Source organism: Muntiacus reevesi, chromosome 7, assembly GCF_963930625.1.
Source record: "Muntiacus reevesi chromosome 7, mMunRee1.1, whole genome shotgun sequence".
Classification (NCBI taxonomy): Eukaryota; Metazoa; Chordata; class Mammalia; order Artiodactyla; family Cervidae; genus Muntiacus; species Muntiacus reevesi.
In genome coordinates this window covers 73411554-73437858 of record NC_089255.1, presented here as the reverse complement: position 1 = coordinate 73437858, position 26305 = coordinate 73411554, and the positions used below count along the sequence as shown (strand labels likewise).

Genomic DNA, 26305 nt, shown 5'->3' with positions numbered 1-26305 from the left:
TGTTAGCACCTATTCCTCCTGTTGTCGGGGATGATGGCATTGACAAAGGGCACTATTCTAAGTGATGGAGGTGTTTTGGTGGAGAGCAGGGCCTTTGGGAGGAGCTGGAGCATGGACTATGGCTCTAGCAGGAGCAAGCCCAGAGGGAGGTTCTGGAAGCCCATACCCTTCAGTAGCAATCAAAATAGCTAACTTATTGGCCTATATGTGCCAGGCACCATCTTGAGCACTAATGTCTTAGGTCATTACATCTTCACAGTAGCCCTTTTTGGGTGAGCACCATTCTTATCCCTTTTCTTCAGCTATGGAAGTGGGAGGTTGGGTAAATTGCCTGCAGTTACGGTGATGGAGCTGGACACGGGCTGGCTGTGAAGTTCACCCTCTTACCAACAACAGTACATGCCTCTCAGCAGGATGGAGAACTGGATGAGGAAAGAGGAGGAGGCTGAAGGCAAAGCAACTTTCTGCTTTATTCTTTTATCTTAGAACAACTCTATTTTACTCTCTGGCCATTTCAGAAAACTTATTCCTCCAGCTGTCATTTCAGGGTACCATGTTGCAAGGCAGGCTGAAAGGCCAAGCACCCGGTCACACTATCACTGTCATTCATTCCTGCATTCAATGTGTTCCACTTGGAATTTAGATGAAGGTACACACACACACACACACACACACACACACACACACACACACACACACACACACACACACGAATATACACACATAATTCCCTGGAAGTTAGTGCTAGGAAGAAGTGCTATCCTTTGGTGAACTAATACATTTGCAAACTTTGGGACTGCATTTGCTTTTTTGTGTTGATTTCTAAAGTGTTGCCATATTTAGTGTTTATTTTCAGTGACTGTTTCATTCCTGGTTTTTAGTACAACAAACTCGCCTCTTTGTATGGGTTCAACTCCTATATGTAAATAGGTTACTGTAAATTGACACAAATCCCAGATAAATTTTAGGCCTACCTGCTGGTTAAATAATAGAAGAAAAAGAAGTAATTTTTCTTATATATTTATTTTAATTAGACTCACATTAGAAGAGAAGAATTGATAGAAATTGTGTATATTTGAGTGTAGAAGAGGAGTTCTTGGGAATTGTAAATGCATTCACATTGAAGAGGCATTTTTCTTTGTCTACTAGTGGTTATTTTTTGCTGCAGTCCCTACTTGTTTTGAGCACTCTGTAAAGCCTAGAATTTCAAGTCTCAGATTTTTAGTACATCTGTTATATATACAGTATAAGTATATTTTAGTGTAACGGGTATATATCTGGAGGAGTTGCTTATTCAAGCATGTTGAAAAAATTTTGACAATTCCAAAAGTCAAATTATTTACCATAAAGGAGTTCTAATGGGAATCTTTTCTGTAATGTGAATAAAACTTTTTCACACTTCTTGAAAGTAACTGTCTTTTGGTGGATTGTCCTGTCAGAGTTCCTTTATGTAGTAGTATGACCAATTAAGCAGTGAATACAGCTAAACTAGCCTATTTATTTGTGGAGACTGAGACTGTAATTTTTGTTTCCCTTTATTCTTGTTGAGGCTTCTGCAGCAAAAAACCTTGAACCTACTGAGGATGAGAGGAAAATCCAGGTATCTCAGCTTATTTCTAACAAGGGAGCTATTTAGGTAATCATTAGAATCCCAATTCACGTGAAGATCTACCAGAGAATTTGAACTTCTACTTATTCGAGAAATCATATATGCTAAGACGTTATGTGTCCTTAACATCAGTAGAAAACTCTCAAATGTTATTAAAAAGTCAGAGGAAGTGGATGTTTATGGAGTTCTGTGGACTGACAAGTGTAAATGTGCTGAGTTTTCATTCATGTTACGTATTTTTATACTGAATTTTCTTCAAGAGACCCACAGAATTTTCACTTCTGAATTTTTATTTCCCCTTTGTACTCAGATCATTTCACCTTAGTTGAATAGTAAACTCCTTCCCATGTGTCTCCAACCCCATTGTATCTCACACAGGTAGACAAGTTGTGGTCCATTAGCCACATGTTTGCTCTCAGTACAAAGCAGTGAGCCCCAAAGGGAAGCCTACTCTTTCAAGATGTCCTTGGTTTCAAACAGAATATTTTCCTTTTGTGAAAGGTGGTTATCAATAATAGTCTGCTTGAAACTACTACTATTATTTTTATTTAGCACTGGTGTATGGGTAAATGGGCTTCCCTGGTAGCTCAGCTGGTAAGGAATCTGCCTGCAATGCAGGAGACCCTGATTGAATTCGTGGGTCAGGAAGATCCCCTGGAGAAGGGATAGGCTACCCACTCTAGTATTCTTGTTCTTCCCTGGTGGCTCAGGTGGGTTTGATCCCTGGGTTGGGAAGATCCCCTGGAGAAAGGAACGGCTACCCACTCCAGTATTCTGGCCTGGAGAATTCCATGGACTGTATAGTCCATGGGGTCGCAAAGAGTCGGACACGAGTAAGTGACTTTCACTTTTTCACTTTCACTGTGGATAAATGGGATGTAAAAGTAAATTTCCATGAGTAGTTTTGTTTGATATATTATTTTAATATCCAACTCATTTACCTACTAGATTGACAACTCATACACCCAGTTGGTTGAATTCAAATCTTTTAAACCTGTCCTGATATCTTACTCATAAATCAGTGTCAATCCATAGTTACTTACAGGATAAATGAAATAGGTCTTGTTGATATTTCCTCACTGTTCTGTATAATTCATCTTAAAGTAGAACTTTAATTAGGGTGTCCTTTATAAAGTAAGGGCTTCCCTGACAGCTCAGTTGGTAAAGAATCTGCCTGCAATGCAGGAGACCCCGGTTCCATTCTTGGGTCAGGAAGATCTGGTGGAGAAGGGATAGGCTACCCACTCCAGTACTCTTGGGCTTCCCTTGTGACTCAGTTGGTAAAGAATCCGCCTGCAGTGCAGGAGACCTGGGATCAATCCCCGGGTTGGGAAGATCCCCTGGAGAAGGGAAAGGCTACCCACTCCGGCATTCTAGCCTGGAGAATTCCATGGACTGTATAGTCCATGGAGTCGCAAAGAGTCGGACATGACTGAGAGACTGTCACTTTATAAAGTATTTTACCTTATTGCCTCTGTGTTTGTCATATTTCTTTTCTAAAAATTTGTTTGGTTTCTACAGTCTGTGAAGTGAATAAAAATATTCTAACCTTTCCCAACCTCCCCCCCCCCCCCCCCACCCCACATGAGATGGTTGGCTATCACACTTGCTGGAGAAAGCAATCAGACCTAGTTCTTTACAATGGGTTTAGAAATTCTCTTTTTCCATGAGGTACATATGTTCTGATTTTTGTGAGTTGCAGCATTCATCAGGGCTTAAGATACCATGTAATATAAGTTCTCCCTCCATTTTTGAAATATGAATTTACACTTAAAATACTATGCATTTTAATGAGAAAACAGTGGTAATTTCAGTATTTAGGGGTGTGTTCTTAGGCTTAGGTGACAGCTTCTGCAAAATAGGATAAATTTCAAAGGAGTCCTCTTATACTACTTGGGGAAGTGGATGTATGCGTGTGTGCGCATGTGTGCCTATGACTTCTCTGAGTCTCACAAAAGAGTAAACAGCCAAACTACTAAACTGTCAATGCAGGACTTGTTGGATTTTTTGTTTTTGGCCCCAGAGATATTTTAAAACTAACTTTTCTCAGTATCAAATGTCCTTAAACCCATCAATTACAATTCCCAATAACTCATTATCCTAGGCAGAGTGATTTGGTGATTGGCTTGAGGGGCACTCAGTGAGTCAGTATTCCTTGTGTCTCTGCTGTGTTCAGGGCATGCATGTCCTTACTGGACAGTTGCAGCAAGCTGCCTGGGAAAGGCCAGAGCAGGGGAGGTGGGTGGATGGCATGTGGAGGGCTGAGGTTTCCTATAGGTTTGGGCATCTTTGGCTCTGATTCTCCAAAGTGGCCTTTCCCTTAGAAGTGATTTCTAAGGGGCATGATATTTTATCATTTAAACTGTACGCTTTCAGAAATTCTAGACTGGTTGTTGAAGATACCATGCTTGTTTGCCAAAGTGTGCAGTTTGCACACTTGTAACTGTGTGCAGTGAGTTTGCAGGAATGTGAGTGCTGTGGCCTGCAGGACACTGGGGAAGGGCCATCATAGCACCAGAGAGGAAAGGCTTTACCAGGATTGGTGGTACCCGCTGGTGTCAGTTCACTGAACTCTACAGAGGCCCTTTTCCCAAACACCACCATCACTGGAAATGAAGATCTCAGGTCCCCTTCAGGGGCTGCTCCAGAGACTGAAAATGAAATTTTCATGATTTCACCTTTACCACAGCTGTCCTTTGCTGTGTACTGCAGGCTTTTAGAAGCAAATGAAACTTTCATGACAAAATCATCGTAACTGCTTGCTTGTCAAGGACTTACAATAGCTCTATGACTGATGATAATGCATGGTTTGGGGGGGGCAGTGAGGTGGAATAATATGTGTCTGACTGGAGTGAATTGAAGCTGGTATTTTCTTGATGCAGTTCAAGTAATTTACTTCAAAAGTACACTTATACAGTTCATTTCCATAAGGAGTACTCAAAAGAATTTTGATTATATGGTCCAATGTTTGTCTAAAGCTTTTGCTTAAAAATAATCTTTGGCAAGGCAAAATTACCACGTCTCCATTTCTACCTTCCTTTCCTGATTCTGATCTATCTTCTATAATTTTGATTTCTTTGTATGTCATAGTAGCTTTTTTTCAAACTACATTTAAATGTCTATTCATTGCCCCACGAGTTTCTAACTGACCACCAGGATATGAGAGTTAAGCTCTAGATATAAAGTGTTATTTCTTTTTGGAATATTTGCTTCTGTAATAATCAGTCTTTTCTCATTAATACTTTAGAGTCTTCTGGTGAGAACATGAACTGTCTCTTTTTAGTAAAATATGTCATATTTTGAGGGTTGGCTGAAATAGTTTAGATCGAAAATAATAAACAGAACTGGTATTCCTTTAAGAAAACATTTGGTAAACAGGTAGAAGGAAAATGTACTTCCAGTGCACACTATTGCCTAAATAGTATTTATTCAAATATTTGGTTCAGGGACTTACAGGAAATGCCCTGTCTTCCTTATATAAAAATTATTCTGGTAAGTTCATATTTCTGGGTGTGCTCTCATTACTACCTTGTTATAGTTAAAGGGTGTACCAGATGAAATTTGAGATTAAAAAGAAAATACTCCTTACTTTTGATGCTTACCTGAAGCTATATGTTTCTTACATTTCCAAATGGACTTTTGTAGGGATGAAGGGAAATGTGTTGAAGGAATTCTGGAAATCTTTGACATGCTTCTGGCAACAACTTCAAGGTTTCGTGAGTTAAAACTCCAACACAAAGAATATCTCTGTGTCAAGGCCATGATCCTCCTCAACTCCAGTAAGTAACCACACAGCTGGGCCATGTTTTATGGGGGAGAGATGCTGTTTCTAGAGTCGGCATGGTGTTGAGGAGTACAGAATTTCTTATTTTATTTAAAAAGGGGAAAATGGCTTTCTTTCTGACTTCTTTGTTTCATTTATAGGGATTTAAACTGTACTTAGCTTTTGGTAATTTGAATATAAATTATTCATTAGGTGAATTAGTGGTGGTAATTTAAAAAGTGGCTCAAGCCACTCCACTGGAAAAGGGTAAAATGGACTTTAAAACGTTTACCTTGCATCGTTTTGTGTTTTTTTTGACATTCTAATTTATTTTATTGTGGTGTAACTGACATATTGGGCTTCCCAGGTGACTCAGTGGCAAAGAATCTGCCTGCCAATGCGGGAGATGCAGGAGACTGAGGTTTGATCCATGGGTCAAGACGATCCCCTGGAGTAGGAAATGGCAACTCCAATATATATATATATTTTTTTATTTTATTTTATTTTATATATATTTTAAGATGCTTCAGTATTCTTGCTTCGGAAATTCCTTGGACAGAGGAGCCTGGTGGGCTGCAGTCCCTGGGGTCACAAAGAGTCAGACAACTTAGTGACTGAGCACCCACACAATTGACATAACATGGTATTATTTAACATGTACAACATAAATGATTTGAATTTGTGTAATTGAGAGATGATCACATTGTGTGTATGTCAATTCCAATCTCCCAATTTATCCTCTTCCCCCCACAAGTTTGTTTTCTACATCTGTGACTCTATTTCTGTTTTGAATTAATAAGTTCATTTGTATCATTTTTTAAGATTTCACATATAAGCAATATAATATTTGTCTTTCTCTAACTTACTTTACTTAGTTTGATAATCTCTAGGTCCATCCATGTTATTGTAAACAGTGTTTTTTCATTCTTTTTAATGGCTGAGTAATATTCTGTTGTATATATGGACCACTTCTTCTTCATCCAGTCATCTGTAGGTGGACATGTAGGTTGTTTCCATGTCTTGACTACTGTAAATAGTGCTGCAATGAACAATGGGGTTGCATGTGTCTGTTTGAATTATGGTTTTCTCCAGATATATGCCCAGGAGTGGAATTACAGGATCATATGGTAGTTCTATTTTTATTTTTTAATGAACCTCTGTACTGTTCTCCAGTACAGATGCTATACTAATTTATATTTGCAGCAACAGTGTAGGAGAGTTTCCTTTTCTCCACACTCTCTCCAGCATTTATTATTTGTAGACTTTTTTTTTTTTTTTTTTGGTAGACTTTTTTTTTTTTTTTTTAAATATTATTTTATTAGTTGGAGGCCAATCACTTTACAACATTTCAGTGGGTTTTGTCATACATTGACATGAATCAGCCATATAGTTACACGTATTCCCCATCCCGATTCCCCCTCCCACCTCCCTCCCCACCTGCTTTTTGATGATGGCCTTTCTGACTAGTGTGAGGTGATACTTCATTGTAGTTTCGATTTGGATTTCTCTGATAATTAGTGGTGTTGAGCATCTTTTCATGTACTTTCTGGCCATCTGTATGTCTTCTTTGGAGAAATATCTGTTTATATCTTCTGTTCATTTTTCAGTTGGGCTGTTTGTTTTTCTTTGATATTGAGCTTCATGAACTGCTTGTATATTTTGAAGATTAATCCCTTGTTGGCTGCTTCATTTACAAATATTTTCTCCCATTCTGTGGGTTGTCTTCTTGTTTATGGTTTCCTTTGATGTGCAGAAGCTTTTAGGTTTAATTAGGCCCAAATTAAATTTAAATAAACAAATTTAATTTATTTTTGCTTTTATTTTCATTACTCTAGGAAGTGAATCAAAAAAGATTTATGTCAGAGAGTGTCCTGCTTAGGGCTTCCCAGGTGGCCCTAGTGGTAAAGAACCTGCCTGCAATTCGGGAGACATAAGAGACACAGGTTCGATCCCTGTGTTGGGAAGATCCCCTGGAGAAAAGCATGCCAATCCACTTCAGTATTCTTGCCTGGAGAGTCCCATGAACAGAGGAGCCTGATGGGCTGCAGTCCATAGGTCACAAAGAGTCAGACATGACTTAGCATGAATGCATGTGTTTTGCTTATGTTTTCCTCTAAGAGATTTATAGTATTTGGCCTTACATTTAGGTCTTTCATCCATTTCAAATTTATTTTTGTGTATGGTGTTAGAAAGTGTCCTAATTTCATTTTTTTTACATGTAGCTGTCCAGTTTTCCCAGCACCACTTATTGAAGATACTGTCTTTTCTCCATTGTATTTTCTTGCCTCCTTTGTCATAGAGTAGTTGACCATAAGTCCCTGAGTTTATTTCTGGGCTTTCTATCTTGTTCCATTGATCTACATTTCTGTTTTTGTGTCAGTACCATACTATTTGATTACTGTGGCTTTGTAGTATAGTTTGAGGTCAGGGAGTCTGATTCCTCTAGCTTTGTTTTGCTTTCTCAGGATTTCTTTGGTTATTCAGGGTGTTTTGTGTTCCTGTATAAATTTTAGGATTTTTTTGTTCCAGTTCTGTGAAAAATGTCATTGGTAATTTGATAGGGATTGCCTTGGATCATTTTGACAGTATTGGTTCTTAAGATACAAGAATCCTTCTACATGGATAGTTGTGCCAAGCTTAGTTGCTCAGTTGTGTCCAACTCTTTGCGACCCCGTGGACTGTAGCTCACCAGGCTCTTCTGTCCATGCGGATTCTCCAGGGAAGAATATTGGAATGGGTTGCCCTGCCCTCCTCCAGGGGATCTTCCCAACCCAGGCTTAGAACCCAGGCCTCCTGCATTGCAAGTGGATTCTTTACCATTTGAGCCACCAGGAAAGCCCATGAATACTGGAGGGAGTAGCCTATCCCTTCTGCAGGGCATCTTCCCGACCTAGGAATCAAACTGGGGTCTCCTGCATTGCAGGCAAATTCCCTGCAGCTGAGCTACCAGGCAATCTCTATGGATAGTTACTTTCATAAAATAAAAAAAAAAAAATTTGAAAAGTATTAAGCCCTAGTATTTCACTGTTACATTCAGCTAATTTAAAGTTACTCTATCAGTTGCTATAAGAGTTTCCAAATGCTTACGCTCAATTTTTACTTCTCTCTTTGTGTACTGGTAACAGGTCATACCTTGAGTAACTCTAGTATTGAGCAGGAAATATTGTCTGGGAGATAACTGGATCCTGGTATAGGGACAGGGTGAGGGGAGGAAGTTAGGTCTTGAAGGAGGGGAGAGGGGGAATGAAGAAGAAATTTGAAGGTTGTGTGAAGCTCAGAGACCCTGAAGACAGCTCTGGGTACTTCCTTGTTGGGTCAATCTGGCCTTACTTATAAGACAAGACATTTCCCCTGCACCCAATGCACTCTCTACACCATATCTAGAAAACAAACATTTGTGAGTAGGAATAGTAAATCGTTGGACAAGTGAAAATTGTAGGGGAAGTCAAGAAGACTGCTAAGTGTTTTGCGGCTTTTATCACCTTCTCACCATTGAGCACACAGCTTACATCAGCGATTAAGTTGATGTGCATATAGGTAATGACCAGGTGGGACATTTGAAACTGCTTGCGGAAGGAAATCAGCTTTTTCAGATCTTGTCTTTGAATCTACCTACCTACATTATCTCAAATGTTTGCTGCTGTTTGTCTCTGTTAAAGGGAAGATTTCCCTGGAAAGTTCATTTGTACCTTGGCACAAGAGGATCATCAAATGCCAAATTATGGGACTTCTCTCACTTGCAGAAATAACTTAGGACTCTTGTCTGTGTAGCAGAGTGCTCCTTGGAAAGCGGTTGCTTCTTGTTAGAACACTTTGATGTGTAAAGGCTTCTGTTTCGCGAGGCTCCTTACAAACATTTTAGCCTCTGAGACATCATATTGTGTTGTTAGGAAGCTAGAAGCATCATCTGTGCAAATGGGAAAGATTAAGGCTGCGGCGTTCCTCCTGCAGCATCTCACGGAGCTGCCATGTGGAGGGAATTACAGAGGGTAAGACAGGCATGTGATGTAATGATCACTCATGGTGGTAAATGGGTAGAATTTGTTTACAGTAAACCCAATTTTAAGAAATCTTCTTTTAAAAAGTTTTTTTGGCCTGGTGGTCAAAACAGTTGTCAAAGTGAATATATATATATATATATATATATATATATATATATATTTTTTTTTTTTTTTTTTTTTTTTTTTAGTTGTGCCACATGGCATATGGGATCTTTGTTCCCTGACCAGGGATCAAACCTGTGTCCCCTGCAGGGAAAGCACAGAGTCTAACCTCTGGATCATCAGGGAAGTCCCAAAAGTGAATTTATTCTGTTCAGTATTACTGTTCAGAAAATGGGGTTCTCATTCTATTGGAAAATTTCCACCGTTAGGAGAGGTCTTTTCTCTGCTAGATTTTAAGCATTTCAAGTTACAGGCTATTTTTCCTTTTGATTATTTACAACATTAACTTGAAAACAAATACAGGGACAGAATCCACTTAGGCACCTTAAATTTAAGAAACCCTACAGAATATATAAAACAGACACAGGCCACAAAGGACAGTGATTCCCAAGAGAAGAGACACAAAATGAGTCCTTTGACCGACCAGTTTACTGCCTTGAGCCAGTTTCCAGATTGTAACACAGGGAGAAGTAACCCAAGTGGACACGAGGGGTCTTCCTGAACTGAGGGGACGGAGTTGTGAGTTTGGGGAGGCTAAGGCAGCTCGGATCTGCAGGGGACCGTACTGGGGAGGAAAGAGCTGGCCAGAGAGCCTTTTGAGATCTGCAGAGGGTTCCCTTCAGGTCTCAGCTGAACGTCAATTTCATGCTTATTATGATAATAACTAAGGACAGGGAAAGAATCACCAGAGAGAAGCAGGAAGAACAACCCCTGGGAGTTCACACAGGGCCGGGAATAGCTCGTGTTCTCACCAGTCACAGGGAAAAACCTTGAGCCCTACTGGATATTGCCTGTGGTACTCAGGAAGGTGTTGTTTCAGTAGTGAGGTAACATGAGCTCTAGAATAAAGGCTGCTCTGGTTCTACCAAATGAAACTTAAAAACAGGTCTGAGGGATCAAACTATTGCCAAGTAACTTAACTGCACCCAAGAATAAAGCTCCAGACAATTTAAAGGAATAGAAGAATATACAGCACCTAACAGGGTAAATCAATCAAATGTTGGCAGGCATGCAAAGAAGCAGAAAATATGACCTAAAATGAAGGAAATAACAATAACTGGAAAAGATGCCAGATGATGCAGATGATAAAATTAGTTGACAAGGACATTAAAACAGTTAGTATATTTCTTATTTCTGAGGAGTACTAGAGAGGAAAAAGTTGGCCAGAGAGGCTTTCAAGATCTGCAGAGGGTCCCCTTCAGGTCTTCAGCTGAACATGTTTTGTGCTTATTACAATACTAACCAAGAACAGGGGCAAGAATCACCAGAAAGAGGAAAGCATGAACAGGTTAGAAGAGACATAGAGAATGTGAAACACACTCAAACTGAATTTCTAAATGTGAAAACTATGTTTAGATGGATTTACAACCTAGAAAGATCGCCTGGAGAAGGGAAAGGCTACCCACTCCAGTATTCTGGGCTGGACAGTTCCATGGACTGTATCGTCCATGGGGTCACAAAGAGTTGTGACTTTCACTTTCACATCCGATTAGGCATAGCAGAAGAAAAAAATAGTGGATGTTAAGCGATAGCAATAGAAACTATCAAAAAGAATGGAAAGAAGAAAAGTTTTAAAAAATGAACAGATTATTAGGAAGCTATGGGACAACTATAGTTATTAATATACATGAATTTGGAGTCCCTGAAAGCAGAGGGGTAAAAAAATACTTGAAGAAACAATGGTTGAAATTTTTCCAAATTTAATGAAAATTATAAACACACTAGGATTTCCTTTTCCTAAAGGAAAATCAATTGGATTGATTTTCTGAATATTCATTGGAAAGAGTGATGCTGAAGTTGAAGCTCCAGTACTTTGGCCACCTGATGCAAAGAGCCGACTCATTGGAAAAGACCCTGATGCTGGGAAAGATTGAAGGCAAAAGGAGAAGAGGGTGGTAGACAATGAGATGGTTAGATAGCATCACTGGCTCAGTGGACATGAATTTGAGCAAACTCGGGGTGACAGTGAAAGACAGGGAAGCCTGGTGTGGTGCTGTCCATGGGGGCACACAGAATTGGACATAACTTAGTGACTGAACAACAACAACAAACACACAAATCCAAGAAGCTTGATGTATCCCAAGAACAGGAAACATGAAGAAAACCACACTAAGGCACATTGTTTTCAAGTTGCTTAAAATCAGTGATAAAGAGAAAAATCTTAAAAGCAACTAAAGAATAAAGATATTACATACAGAGGAACAAAGAAGAGGATGACAGCAAATTTCTGTTCTGATGCAAGTGAATAGGGCAAGGGAGCAGCATTTTCAAAATACTTTTAGAAAAAAATTGTTAAAGTAGAATTCCTTTTAGTATACATGCTGCCAAAGCGAGCACTAAAGTAGAATTCCTTACACAATGAAAATCGTTTTCAAAAAACGAAGGCAGGGGACTTCCCTGGTAGCCCAGTGGTTAGGACTTTGTCTCCCAGTGCAAGGAGTATGGGTTTAATCCCCAGTCAGGCAGCTAAGATCCCACATGCCTCACAGCCAAAAAACCAAAACACAAAAACAGAAGAAATATAAAAAACTGGGAAATAGAACTGCCATATGACCCAGCAATACCACTTCTGGGCATACACACTGAGGAATCCAGATCTGAAAGAGACACGTGCACCCCAATGTTCATCGCAGCACTGTTTATAATAGCCAGGACATGGAAGCAACCTAGATGCCCATCAGCAGACGAATGGATAAGAAAGCTGTGGTACATATACACCATGGAATATTACACAGCCGTTAAAAAGAATTCATTTGAATCAGTTCTAATGAGATGGATGAAACTAGAGCCCATTATACAGAGTGAAGTAAGCCAGAAAGATAAAGAACATTACAGTATACTAACGCATATATATGGAATTTAGATAGATGGTAGCGATAACCCTATATGCAAAACAGAAAAAGAGACACAGAAGTACAGAACAGACTTTTGAACTCTGGGGGAGAAGGTGAGGGTGGGATGTTTTGAAAGAACAGCATGTATATTATCTATGGTGAAACAGACCACCAGCCCAGGTGGGATGCATGAGTCAAGTGCTCGGGCCTGGTGCACTGGGAGGACCCTGAGGAGTTGGGTGGAGAGGGAGGTGGGAGGGGGGATCGGGATGGGGAATACGTGTAACTCTATGGCTGATTCATGTCAATGTATGACGAAACCCACTGAAATGTTGTGAAGTGATTGGCCTCCAACTAATAAAATAATATTAAAAAAAATAATAATAAAATTAAAAAAATAAAATTGAAAAAATAAAAAATAAAAAAAATAAAAATGAAAAAATAAAAAATAAAAAAAATAAAAACTAAAACTTGTATATATGTAAAAAAAAAAAAAAAGAAGAAATATTGTAACAAATGTAATAAAAACTTTAAAAGTAGTCCACATCAAAAGAAAAATCTAAAAAAATGAAGGCAAAATAAAAACTAAAAATAAAAATATTTTCAGACATACAAAAACTCAAAAGTATTCATCACTAGCACTATAATATTAGTGGAAGTCTTTCAAGCAGGAGGAAAATGATACCAGATGTAAATATGGATCCATGCAAAGGAATAAAGAGGTCCTGCAGATGATAACAATGTGGGTAAATATAATGCATTTATCTTATTATTTAAGACTCTTTACTTTCATTTAAAAGATAATCTAATGTTTATAGCAAAAAGAAAAACCCATATATTGTGGGTTTATATAGAAGTAAAGCAGATGACAAGACCACAAAGGCTGGGATAGAACAAATGGAAGTGTAGTGTGGTATAAGGTTTTTATTTTGTACATGAAGTTCTATAGTAGTACTTGAAGATAAATTGTAGTAAGTTAAAATGTATATCACAAACCCAAATGCAACCATGAAAATAACAAAGAATTAGAGCTAATACCAACAATGGTGATAAAATGGAACCATAAAAATTAGCCAAAAAGAAGAAAAAAAGGCAGTATAAAGCATAGATAGGACAAATAGAAAACAATAAACAAGATGGTAAATTCCTAATTAATTAATCCTAACAATAATTATATTAAACCTCAATTGAAAGGAAAACATTTTCAGATTGGATAAACAGCACAACTGTTTACTACTAACAAGAAGTTCATTTAAAAATATAAGTTAATGGTAAAGGATGGGGAAAGATATTACATTCTATGACTAATCAAGAGAAAGCTGGAGTGGCTATATTAATGTTATAAAAAAGTAAATTTTAGAGCAAAATTTCTAGGAATAAAGAAATTCATTTCATAATGATAAATGAATCAGTTTGTCAAGAAGATGTAAATACCCTAAACATTTATGCACCAAATAAGAGAACCTCAAACATTACGAAGTAAAATCTGATAAAACTGCTGGGAGGGGACTTCCTTGGTGGTCCAGTAGTTAAGAATCTGCCTTCTATTACAGGGGACACAGGTTCAATCCATGGTCTGGGAACTAAAATCCTCCATGCCGTGGGACAACGAAGCCCAACTAAAGAGCCCATATGCTGCAACTGCTGAGCCTGCGCTTCACAACTGGAGAAGCCCTCACACTCCCCAAGACCCAGTGCAGCCAAAATAAATAAATAAAAATAAAACTCATCAAAATTAAAAAAAAAAAAGCTACAGGGAGAAATGAACAAATCCTTTATTATAGTTGGATATTAATACCCCTTAATAATCGATAGAACAAGTAGACAGAAAATCAGCAAGTATAGGGAAGTCTTGAATAACACTGCCAGCCAACTTTACCTAATTGACATTTTAAAAACACTCAACCCCCAAACAGCAGAAGACACATTTTTTGTAAGTGTTCATTAAATATTTACCAGGATAGACCATATTCTGAACCATTAAATCTGAATATATTTAAAAGAATTTAACTCATACAAAGTGTTTTCTTTGACACTATGGAACTATATTAGAAATTAATATTAGAAAGATACTGGAAAATTTTCAAACACTTGGAAGCCAAATAACATATATCTAAATAATCTGTAAATCACAGGAAAAATAATCAAAATTAGCATTTTGAACTAACTGAAAATAAAAGTAGAACACAGCCAAATTTGGGGGTTACAACTTACTCAACAGTTGAGGGAAATTTATAGCACTCAAGGCTCATATTCCAATAAAAGGAACCTCTCAAAATTTTTCTTGCTTCCTGAGGTAAGCTTATATTGCTAGAAAACTTCCTTCTTAGAATTGTTTTTGTGGCATCCCGTACATTTCTTTTTTTTTTTTTAATTTTTTTTTATTAGTGGAGGCTAATTACTTCACAACATTTCAGTGGGTTTTGTCATACATTGACATGAATCAGCCATAGAGTTACACGTATTCCCCATCCCGATCCCCCCTCCCACCTCCCTCTCCACCCGACATCCCGTAGATTTCGAATCATGTGTTTCCATTTTCATTTGTCTCCAGGTATATTTTTATTTCCTATTTGATTTTTTCAGTGACCCATTGATTTTTTAGTAGTAGCTGTTTAGACTCTATGTGTTTGTGTTTTTTGCAGTTTTTTTTCTTGTTGTTGATTTCTAGTCTCACAAAGTTATAGCCAAAAGATGTTTGATGTAATTTGAATTTTCTTAAGTTTATTAAGACTTGTTTTCTGGCCTAGCCTGTGATCCATCCTGGAGAATGTTCTATGTGTACTTGGAGAGAACGTGTATTCTAGTATTTATGTACAACAGTGTTCACTGAGGGTTTACCTAGTGGCTCAGTGGTAAAGAATTCGCCTGCCAGTGAAGGAGACATGGGTTCAATCCCTGGGTTGGGAAGATCCCCTGGAGAAAGAAATGGCAACTTAGCCCAGTATTGTTGCCTGGGAAATCCCATGGACAGAGGAGTCTGGCAGGCTGTAGTCCATGGGGTCGCAAAAGAGTCAGACACAACTTAGTGACTAAACAAAACAAAACAAATGTTCACTGGAGCCTTATTTACAGTAGCCGAGATATCGAAGCCACCTAAGTGTCCATCAATAGATGAGTGAATTTTAAAAATGTCATATATATGTGTGTGTAAATACACATGAGTGTGTGGAATATGAGTGGAATATTACTCATATATTAAAAATTGAAACCCTGACATTTGCAACAACATGGAACGATCTAGAGGGCATTATACTAAGTGAAATAAATCAGAGAAAGAGAAATACTGTATGATCTCACTTATATGTGGAATTTAAAAAGCAAAACACAAAAATAGACTAAATGAATACTGAGAACAAACAGGTGGTTGTTGGAGGCAAAAAGCATGAAATAACATGTGAAAGGAACTAAGAGGTACAAACCTGCAGTTATTAAAAAAAAAAAAAGAAAGCTATGGGGAAGCAATATATAACGTTAGGAATATGGTCAATAATATTGTAATATCTTTGTATGGAGACAGATGGTTACTCAATTTATTGTGGTGATCATTTCATAGTGTACACAAATGCCAAATCGATATACAGTACACTTGAACCTGACGTAGAATTGTGTGTCAACTATATTTCAATTAGAAATCAAGGTCTGAAGTGAAAGACTTCAGCTTTCAACCTTAAAGTGACTTAGGAAAAGAAGAGAAAATGAAATCCCAAGTAAGCAGAAGAAAAGAAATAATAAAGGATATAGTGGAAAACAATGGAACAGAAAATAGAAAATAGTAGATGAAAATTGAGAGAGTCAAAAGCTTCTTCTTTGAGAAGATCAATGAAACTGATGAGCCTCTAGCCAGACTGATCATAATAAAGAAGATACAAATTACCAATATTAGTAGTGGGACATGTACCATTGTTTTTCTTCAGATATTAAAAAGAATAATAAGATAATATTATAAACACCATATGCCAATTCACTTGAATATTAAGTGAAATGGACAGATTATTTGGATGATACAAATTATTGAAGCTTAATGAAAAAGAAACTTAAAAATTATGAATAACTATTTGTCAAAGACACTGAAGTTTTAGTTTAAGACTATCACACAAAGAAAACTCTAGGCACAGATGACTTTTCTGGAAGAATTCTACCAAACATTTAAGGAATAAATAATACCAAGTTTATACATATTCTCGCAGAAAACTGAGGAGCCAAGAATAACTTTCCAACTCATTACTCTTAACAGTAAACCCAGACCAACATATTAGAAGAAAAGACAACAGATGAATATTTCTCATGTACACAGATGGAGAAATTCTCAATTTTTTAAAGAAGTAGAATCCAATAGTATATAACAAACAAATGTGATTTTTCCAAGGAATACAAGGGTTCTTTAACATTTGATAATTGATCAGCATAATTTACCATGTTAACAAGAGTAATTAGTGAAAAATCACATGATTTTTCCAGTAAGTATAAAGAAAGCATTTGACAAAATCTATGCCCATTCTTGCTAAAAACTCTCAACAAACTAGTAAATGGGAAGAAACTTCCTTAACCCAATCAAGGGCATTAATGAATAAACCTACAGCTAATGTTATACTTTTTATCAGGAACAAGGCAAGAATATCTACTGTTATGAATTCTGTTCAGTGTTTTATTGGAAGTTTTAGTGCCACAAGGCAAGGAAAGAGGTAAAAGTACATCCATCAACATTATAGAGGTAGAAGTAAAACTCTTTATTTGAAAACATGATAATCTGTGTAGAAAATTATGTGTGTGCTCAGTCGCAGCCGTTTCCGAACTCATGTGACTCCATTCACGGTCTGTAGCCTGCAAGGCTCCTCTGTTGAAATTATCCATGCAGAATACTGGAGTGGGTTGCCATTTCCTACTCCAGGGGATCTTCCTGACCCAGGGATCAAACCCAGGTCTCTTGGGTCTCCACATTGGCAGGCAGATTCTTTACCGTCTTTCTACCCATGTGGAAACTATTAGTAAGAGTTTACAAAAAAGTGAGTTTAACAGGATTGAAGGATATGGTGGTGGTTTAGTCGTTAAGTCGTGTCCGACTCTTGCAATCCCGTGGACTATTCCTGCCAGGCCTCTCTGTCCATGGGATTCTCCAGGCAAGAATACTGGAGTGGATTGTCATTTCCTTCTTCAGGGGATCTTCCTGATCGAGGAATTGAAACCAGGTCTCCTTCATTGTAGGATATAGGGGAAATATATAAAAAATAATTATATTTCTATATGGTAGCAATGAACAATTAGTATTTGAAATTAAAAATCAATACCATTTATAATAGCATAAAAATTATGAAACCTTAGGATAAATTTGACAAAAGATGTGAAACTGTACACTGAAAACTGTAAAACATTGCAGAGAGAAATTAAAGAAATTCTAAATAAGTGGGGAGAGATGTTAATGGGTTAGCAGATTCAGTGTGTTAAGAGGTCAGTCCTCCTCACAAATACTAAATTAACTTGATCCCAACAAAATTAGTGGTAATGAATAGATACAATGCTTTTGGTCTAGAATAAGGTTATACACTCTTACAGTTAATGAGATGTCTGATCCTTACCAAGCTTAGGAGAAGTACATGTTCCTTTCTGTGGGGAGAGATGGGATGAGGGCAGTACCACCTGGACTTCCCTCTCAGCAAATCTTCCTCCACCATGCAGAGGTAAGATGTGCGAGCACGTAGAATTGCTGTATTAGAGATACTCAGTCTTTGATGTGGCTTCTGAAACTCAGAGACAAGAGCAATGTTGCATTTTACACAAACCATTAAAATATTGTTAAGGTGTTTTAGAAACTTGAAGGTGTTATGTGAGTGTTGTAGTTAACATAATAACATATCCAAATTAACAGTCGTGGGACCAGCCATTCATCATCTAGAAACCTGAAAACTAGAGAAGTCCTCCCTTGCATAGAATTAGAGGCTACTGAATCTAGGAAACACAGTGGAATCAATCTGCAGATAAAAAGTCTTTTGAAAAATTTAAAATGAGGAATAAGATCTATTTATCTAAATAATTTTAGGGTTTATCAAGCTTTTGTACCTTTTTATTATGAAGTTTTCATATGGATGAAACTTTTCATTAAATGAAAGAACTAGTTAGAACTTGTTTATCCTATTTTGCATAAATAGGATTTTCTTATTTTACATAAAATTTTTAAGAGATATCAACTCAAGCTCTGGTTCACTCATGACATGGGTGGGTAGAGAAGGCCATGGCACAAAAGGATCCACAGAAGGACACTGAAGAGGTCAGATGGGTCTTCTCTTCTGTGCAGAGCACTGCGGTCATCAGCCTGCTGGGTCCATATCACTGTCACCTTTCAACACCAGTCCATTCTCGTGGTGCTGGGTGAGGAGGTGGTGATAGAGGAGATGGTCATTATCTTGTTGTTCAGTCACTAAGTTGTGTCCAGCTCTTTGTGACCCCATTGACTGCAGCACGTCAGGCTTCCCTGTCCTTCACTCTGTCCTGAAGTTTGTTCAAACTCAGGTCCATCGAGTCAGTGTTGCCATCCAACCATCTCATCCTCTATCACCTCCTCCTCCTCCTTCCCTCAGTCTAACCTAGCATCAGGATGTTTTCTAATGAGTCGGCTCTTCACATCTCGTGGCCAAAGTATTGGAGCTTCAGCATCAGCCCTTCCAGTGAATATTCAGGGTTGATTTCCTTTAGGATTGACTGGTTTGATCTCCTTGCTGTCCAAGAGAATCTCAAGAGGCTTCTCCAGCACCACAGTTTGAAAACTTCAATTCTTCAGCGTTCAGCCTTCTTTATGGTCCAACTCTCACATCCATACATGACTACCGGAAAAACCATAGCTTTGACTAGATGGACCTTTGTTGGTAAAGTAATGTCTCTGCTCTTTAATATGCTGTCTAGGTTGGTCATAGCTTTTCTTCCAAGGAGCAAGTGTCTTTTTATTTTCATGGCTGCAGTCACTGTCCACAGTGATTTTGGACCCCTCAAAAATAAAATCTGTCAGTTTCCACTTTTTCCCCATCTATTTGCCATGAAGTGATGGGACCAGATGCCTCCCGAAAGCCAGAACATTTTTCCTTTTGTCAGTGTTCTGAAATTTTTATTAAACACTTTATCTGTTCTGATTTATTTGCTTTTGGTCAAGGTGAGCTTATATCTTCATCTTTTGAACCCTAAGGATGTGGCAAATGGGGGGGGGGGGCGGGTTGCCCAGCTCTCTCATGTGCTGCTCAGAATGTCAGCAGGTGGGCTGGTGGAAGGAGCACACAGCTGTTCCCAGGCGATAAAGAGGAGAGGAAATTGTGTCCTTGACTTTATTTTATTTTCCTTGGTATGTGTGTGGTGTTGTGCCAAGATCTTGACTTTTTTTCTGTATTTCTTTAGTTTTAGGAAAAGTAACTTAATTTGATTCTAAAATGAAATCTGATGTTTTTACTCTTAGGGGCTGGGGGGGATTAATTCTTGCCATTTCCTATGTGTCTGGGCAGTGAGTGTCCTGGGGGAGGGGGCTTTGGGTCTTGTCCCTTGCCCCTCCCAGGGCCTGTCACTTAGCAATTACTCTGTACATACATTTTGATGAGTCAGAGCGTACATGAATGTCCAAAGTGCAGGCACAGCATTGCTGACTGAAGAGACAGTCAGGCAGCAAGGTCGCTTTTCTACAGCCTAGTTCCTTCCCAGGATGATTTTATATAGGTTAATCTTCCTGTATGTAAAATCTTTCCCATGTATAAAATTGATATAGCACATGCCTTTACAAAACCACAGTGACTGCTGTCCCCAGACCCCTCATCAGTGATGGACCCCGAGCCCTGTGTGGAGCTGTACCAGCCGCACAGCCTATAGAAGATCCAGGGCTCACCCTTGGCAGTGGCTGCTTGCTCATTTGTGAAGAACACGACCCAGTAGCCAACACAGGTTATTTGACGGGAGCCTTGGTCAGACATAGGGAGGTACTAAGGAGCTTTCTTTTTTTGTATTTAAAAATTTTTGTCTGCTTTGTGTCTTTGTTGTTGCGCATGGCTTTCCCTAGTTGTGGCAAGTGGGCTTCTCGTTGCAGAGCATGGGCGCTAGGGTGCATGGGCTCAGTAGTTGTGGCTCACAGGCTTAGCTGCCCTGTGAAGTGAAAGTGGCTCAGTGGTGTCTGACTCTTTGTGACCCCATGGACTGCAGCCCATCGGGCTCCTCTGTCCATGGAATTCTCCAGACAAGAATACTAGAGTGGGTAACCATTCCCTTTTCCAGGGGATCGTCCCAACCCAGGAATCAAACCAGGGTCTCCTGCATTGGCAGGTAGATTCTTTACCACCTGAGCCACTAGGGAAGGCTAGTTGCCCTACAGGATGTGGAATCTTCCTGGACCAGAGATCAGACCCATGTCTGCCCAATATATTGGCCCATGGATTTTTAATCGCTGGACACCAGGGATGTCCTGAGTTTAAAGCGTAGTGTCATTTAAAACATACAGTTCAGTGGTTTTTAGCATCTCTATAAGCTTGTGCCCCTGGTGGCTCCAAGGGTAAAGAATATGCCTGCAATGCAGGAGACCAGGGTTCAATTTCTGGGTGGAAAAGATCCCCTGGCGAAGGGAATGGCAACCCACTCCAGTATTCTTGCCTGGGAAATCCCATGGACAGAGAAGCCTGGTGGGCTACAGTCTGTGGGAGTCACAGAAGAGTCCGATACAACTTAGTGACTGAACAACAAAAAATATTCCATTATATAGATGTATATTTTGTTTATCCATTCATCAGTTGATGGACATCTGGGGTATTTCCACTTTTCGGCTATTATGAGTAATATTGCTATGAACATTTGTATAGTAGCCAAGTATTTTTACATTTTCACTTTTTGTCACTTTAGGCCAACGTATGTACAAGTACACAATTTTGACTCCTTTTAGAATCCAGAGATAAGACTTATTTATGGCAGTAGAAATACATGGAGCAGAATAAGCTAAAAGACTGCCAGTCTTTGCAGCCAGTGATGGGGATAGAATGGCATACAGACGGACAGGGTCTGTGCCCCTGAAGTACTGATGTTAGTCTTGCTGAGGGTCAGAGCATGGGTATGAGGACTTCCAGCCTGTGGCACAAGGTGATGCCCTCTGCTGGGAAAGCACATGGCGTCTTGGGAGCATCAGCTTCCACAGTAGTTGTGGCACACGGAATGTATGGAATCTAGAGGAGGAATGGATGCAGATAATCTGGAGGAGGGGTGCGGAAAGGAGGAGGAGGTGGAATGGAGGAGGGCAGGGAAGGAAGGGCAGGTCTAAGCAGAACGTTCAGCATGGCCAGTGCGTCACCTACGGTTCAAGTTGAGGCGTACTGGGAACTGAAGATGAAAAGATCAGAGAGAGGCCTGGTACCCTGATAATGGCATTAAGTGGTTTGGACTCCACCCCAAGAGCTGGGAAGTCATTGAAGGGTGCTTCGTGATCTGCATTTCCCATTTTGGTTACTCAAGGGCATGTTGGGTGGAGGGTGGGGGCAGTAAGAGGGCAGGTCATCTGCCGTGAGGGACAGTGGGAGACTTGAGGATGCGGGGGAGTCGGGAAGAGTCACTGTGGGGAACAAGGTGAGCAGGTGGCTTGGAGCAGCAGCTTCTGGGCCAAAGATGTATATCTTAAATCTGCATCATGAGACATCATGGAGGGACATGCCCCCAGGGATGTGGTAAAGCCCTGCACTGGCATGGTTGTGGTTCAGCATGTCCCTTGCCTTAATTGAACTGGGTTGAACTGAGTTGCCTTAATTGAACTGAAAATGCCAGTAAAAGTAGAGAACAAAAGCTGCCAAAACAAACTCTGTGGATGATCCTTCGTTCTCATCACAGTCAAAAGTCAGCAGCTCCCCTGTTGATTTCATGTATTTGCTATTTGTTCTTTGAAATCCAAAGCCTGGAAGAGAAGCTAATTACTTCCCTGTTGCCCAAAATCAAAAAGTCAGGGTTGGTAGGGGAGGGGGATGTTAGGGGCAAGGGTACACAACTGATCTGTTATTTTGTAACTTTCAGGAGGCCAGGTAGTTGTGGCACACGGAATGTATGGAATCTAGAGGAGGAATGGATGTAGATAATCTGGAGAAGGGGGTGCGGAAAGGAGGTGGAATGGAGGAGGGCAGGGAAGGAAGGGCGGGTCTAAGCAGTTCCTAGAGTCAGAGGAGAATTAAACAGAGGGCCAGGCAGGAAGGGGGAGGTGACCTACCTTGTGAGATAGTGTGAGGACCTCAGGACTCACATGCTTGTAAGCTTTGCTCAGTGAGGAGCTGACGCTAGAAGAACCAGGTCAGGGGCCAGAGAGCAAGAGATGGTGAATATAAAGTAGGTCTGTCTTATTGCAAATCAGTGATCTTCCTGCTCCACCAAGGCATCCCCTGAAGTGACATGCTGAGAGTCTGGACAGAGGTGAGGTGGCAGTGGGCCTGCCGTGTAAGGGGTGGGGGGCTGCATAGCAGTGATGATTAGCGTGTTTAGTAAACTCCTCCTAGACTGGTGGCCCTCCTAGGGACTAAGAGTTGGATTAACCTCACTTTCCTGGCCATCTCCATATGGGTATTGTTGCTGCAGCTGAGGGGTACCATGTCATGGTTTGAGGCAGCTGGGTATATTTCCTACTGTGGCACAGTCACACTTATGGGCCTGGCAGCCCTCTGAGAGGCTGCTGAGTCTGCCTGCATTCAGCCAGCTTTCCCTTCCAGCTCAATGACAGGGCTGAGTCTTGGGGGAATAGACAGCATGCAGAGGTGAAGCCATGCTTTTGAGGTTTCACCAGATATGCAGACATCAGAACCACCGAGACCACTTTGGTTTCCCTCCTGGAGAATGTAGGGGGAAGATCCCCAGGAGGAAGGCATGACAACCCACTCCAGTATACTTGCCTGGAGAATCTCATGGGCAGAGAAGCCTGGCAGGCTATAGTCCATAGGGTCACACAGAGTCAGACATGACTGAAGCAACTTAGCACACACATGCCTAATGGCTGAGCACATGACTTTGGTTTTCTCAGGGCAGTAACTCGTGGATTTTTAATTCTTTGTCCAGGTATGTACCCTTCAGCTACAGCACCCCAGGAGGCTGACAGTGGCCGGAAGCTGACTCACCTGCTGAATGCCGTGACGGACGCTCTGGTCTGGGTGATTGCCAAGAGCGGCGTGTCCTACCAGCAGCAGTCCATGCGCCTGGCTAACCTGCTGATGCTCCTCTCTCACGTCAGGCACGCCAGGTACGATCCCTGTGGGGTCTGCTCCACTGGGTGTGTGGTGGGAGGGAGGGTGCAGATGCTCACAGAAGGATGAAGAGCTTTGGAAAAAGGGTTTTGTAAGTTCAAGATGGATGAGGTAGAACTGCCACCTTTAAGGGAAAATGAACTGAAAGGGAAGGCAGGCATCATCACTATACACGCTGATGGCCCTTATAGGATGCAGTCATTATAGCAGCTTTATAGTGTCTTGTTACCCTGCCCAAGCTCGCTCTGCTTGCCGTAAGCTAGATGGCAAGAGACTAGTTGTTGAGGCAAGGAATTCAACTTTAGGCTGACCAAGAAGATGGCAGACTAATGTCTCAAAATAACTATCTTTTGAGGGTCTGGATGCCAGGTTCTTTTATAGATCAGAAGTGGGGGGAGATGAGGAAACAAAGTAAAAAGGCCATTAATCTTGCAAAAATCTCCTAGACTTCAACCCTCGGGCAGGGGATGTGTTAGTGCCGTCCTTCCTGCCGCCTACAGGCGGACCGGGTCCTGAACAAAGACTCTTTAGTAAGTCAGGCACAGGGGCAGGATTCTCTGAGGCAGGTCATCATGTGTGATTATAACAAGAGCAACAGAAAGCAAGTCAAAGACACAGTTCCAATATGGAGCCAGAATTGGCTTTTCCCTGCAGCACTCTGCTGGCTTATCTGGTTTTCAGTTGCTGGGGATTTTAGCTTGTTTGTGGATTCTGAAAGGGGCACTTAGTTCCTCCCTTAAAGTGAGCTGCCCCATCTTCCTGCACTACACAGGGCTGGGGTCCTGAGGTGTTTTCTTAAAGAGGTTAAACCCAGCTTCTCTAGAGCAGCTCTGGGGCTGATGATCTGGGGCGATCACAAAGGCTTCCTTAAGAGTCATCCTTTTCTTGCTATAGAAAAGGATATTATGTATCCTTGCAACACATCCCCTGCCCAAGGTTTGCCATTCTAGGAGATATTTGCCAGGTTAATGGTTTTTTATTTTTGTTTTCCTCATCTCCCCCCAACTCTGATATATAAAAGAACCTGGCATCCAGACCCTCAAAAGATAGTTATTTTGAGACATTAGTCTGCCATCTTCTTGGTCAGCCTAAAGTTGTATTCCCTGCCTCAACACCTCGTCTCTTGCCGTCTATCATATGGCAAGCAAAGCGAGCTTGGACTTGTTAACAAGACACCGTAAAGCTGCTATGACAACCGCATCCTATAAGGGCCATCAGCGTGTATAGTGATGATGCCCGCCTTCCCTTTCAGGAGTTCATTTTCCCTTCAAGGTGGCAAGTCTACCTTATCCACCTTGCAATATATCAGGATACTAAGAGAACTAGTGAGCCCAGTAGATTTGGGAAGGTAGGGCATGGGTAGAGTGTATCCAGGAAATGGACATTGTATGCGCTCAAGGAGGGAGATGGTGTCTGATGGTGGCTTCATGCCGGTGCTGTAAGGCTCAGTGCTGGCCGTCACCCAGGAGGAGGGTGGGGTGCTGGGGCTGGACAAGGGGAGAAGAGGAAGGAAGGTAAATGCTCCCTGGAGGAGGAGGAAAGTCTAGGGGCGGTGAGAAAGGACAACACACTCAAGAATTTTACCAAGGGGGAGGAAGTGGAAATGAGCTCTGCTCTGCTTACTCTTTAATGATTACTCAGCACACGACCATTTGCAGAGCAGAAACAGTCCATCCTCATTAATCCCAGACCCTCTACTTTGTGAATTTGCCTGCTTGCTGAAATGTATTTGTAACCCCCAAATCAATACTCATGGTGCTTTTGAGGTCATTTGAGGACATGTGCAGACTGGCAGAAAATTTGAGTTAGCCACACTGACGTTCCCAGTGGAGGTCATACCAGGAGCTGCTTGCTTTGCCTTCTCATTTCTGCTCTCAGAGTGTAAACAAGGGTGTGTTATATGGTCTATTTAGTACCTTGTTTTGGCATTTTGTGCCTGTTGGAGACTTCACAGCCCAAAAAGGATCCCCAAGAATAGTGCTAAAGTACTGTCTAGTTCCTAAGTGCAAGAAGCCTGTGATGTGCTTAGAGAGAAAATGCATGTTAGATAAGTTTCGTTCAGGCATGAATTTTAATGCTATAGGCTGCGAATGAAATGTTAATGGATCAACGATTTATGTTAAATAAGGCCCTTTAAACAATAACTCAGAAGAAACAAGATTATGTATTATTGGGCTGATGAAAATGTTGGGACCAGGATCTCTCAGAACCTAACCCTTATTTCTCCCAGGAGCAATGGTTCAGTATTTTCAAAGACCATGAAGATGTAACTATGGTGTTCAGAGATCCCATCACACTATGGGTCAAGTTGTTGGGGGTGGGTGGTGGGACACCATCATCCACGGGACATTGGCTTCATCCTCACCTGCAGATCATTGGAGGAGCCAGATGCAAGAACCATAGAGCAGAGGGCTGGGGTCGTGCTGGGGTGAAGGTGAGGACCAGCTCCATGGGGGAGAGTCGGGGAGATGTTAGGCTTCCTGTGGCTGCTTTAGGAAGGAATCTCAGCACCTTTTTGTCTTTCCAGTAACAAAGGCATGGAACACCTGCTCAACATGAAGTGCAAAAACGTGGTCCCCGTCTACGACCTGCTGCTGGAGATGCTAAATGCTCACACGCTTCGCGGCAACAAGTCTTTAGTCACAGGGTCTGAGCGCAACCTGGCGGAGGACAGTGAGAGCAAAGAGGACTCCCAGAACCCCCAGGCTCAGTGA

The 26305-nt window shown here is 40.6% G+C and overlaps 1 protein-coding gene across 2 annotated transcripts in view; it reads left to right on the top strand.

Annotated features, from left to right (window-relative positions):
- ESR2 (estrogen receptor 2) overlaps positions 1-26305 on the top strand; it is a 45449-nt gene extending 19144 nt beyond the window's left edge. Inside the window, exons 6-8 of one of the 2 annotated variants that reach the window (XM_065941359.1) lie at positions 5255-5388; positions 23407-23587; positions 26119-26305. In XM_065941359.1, coding sequence (XP_065797431.1) covers positions 5255-5388; positions 23407-23587; positions 26119-26305 — 502 coding nt within the window. The remainder of the gene's footprint in view (positions 1-5254; positions 5389-23406; positions 23588-26118) is intronic. The other variant, XM_065941360.1, reaches the window with a different exon arrangement.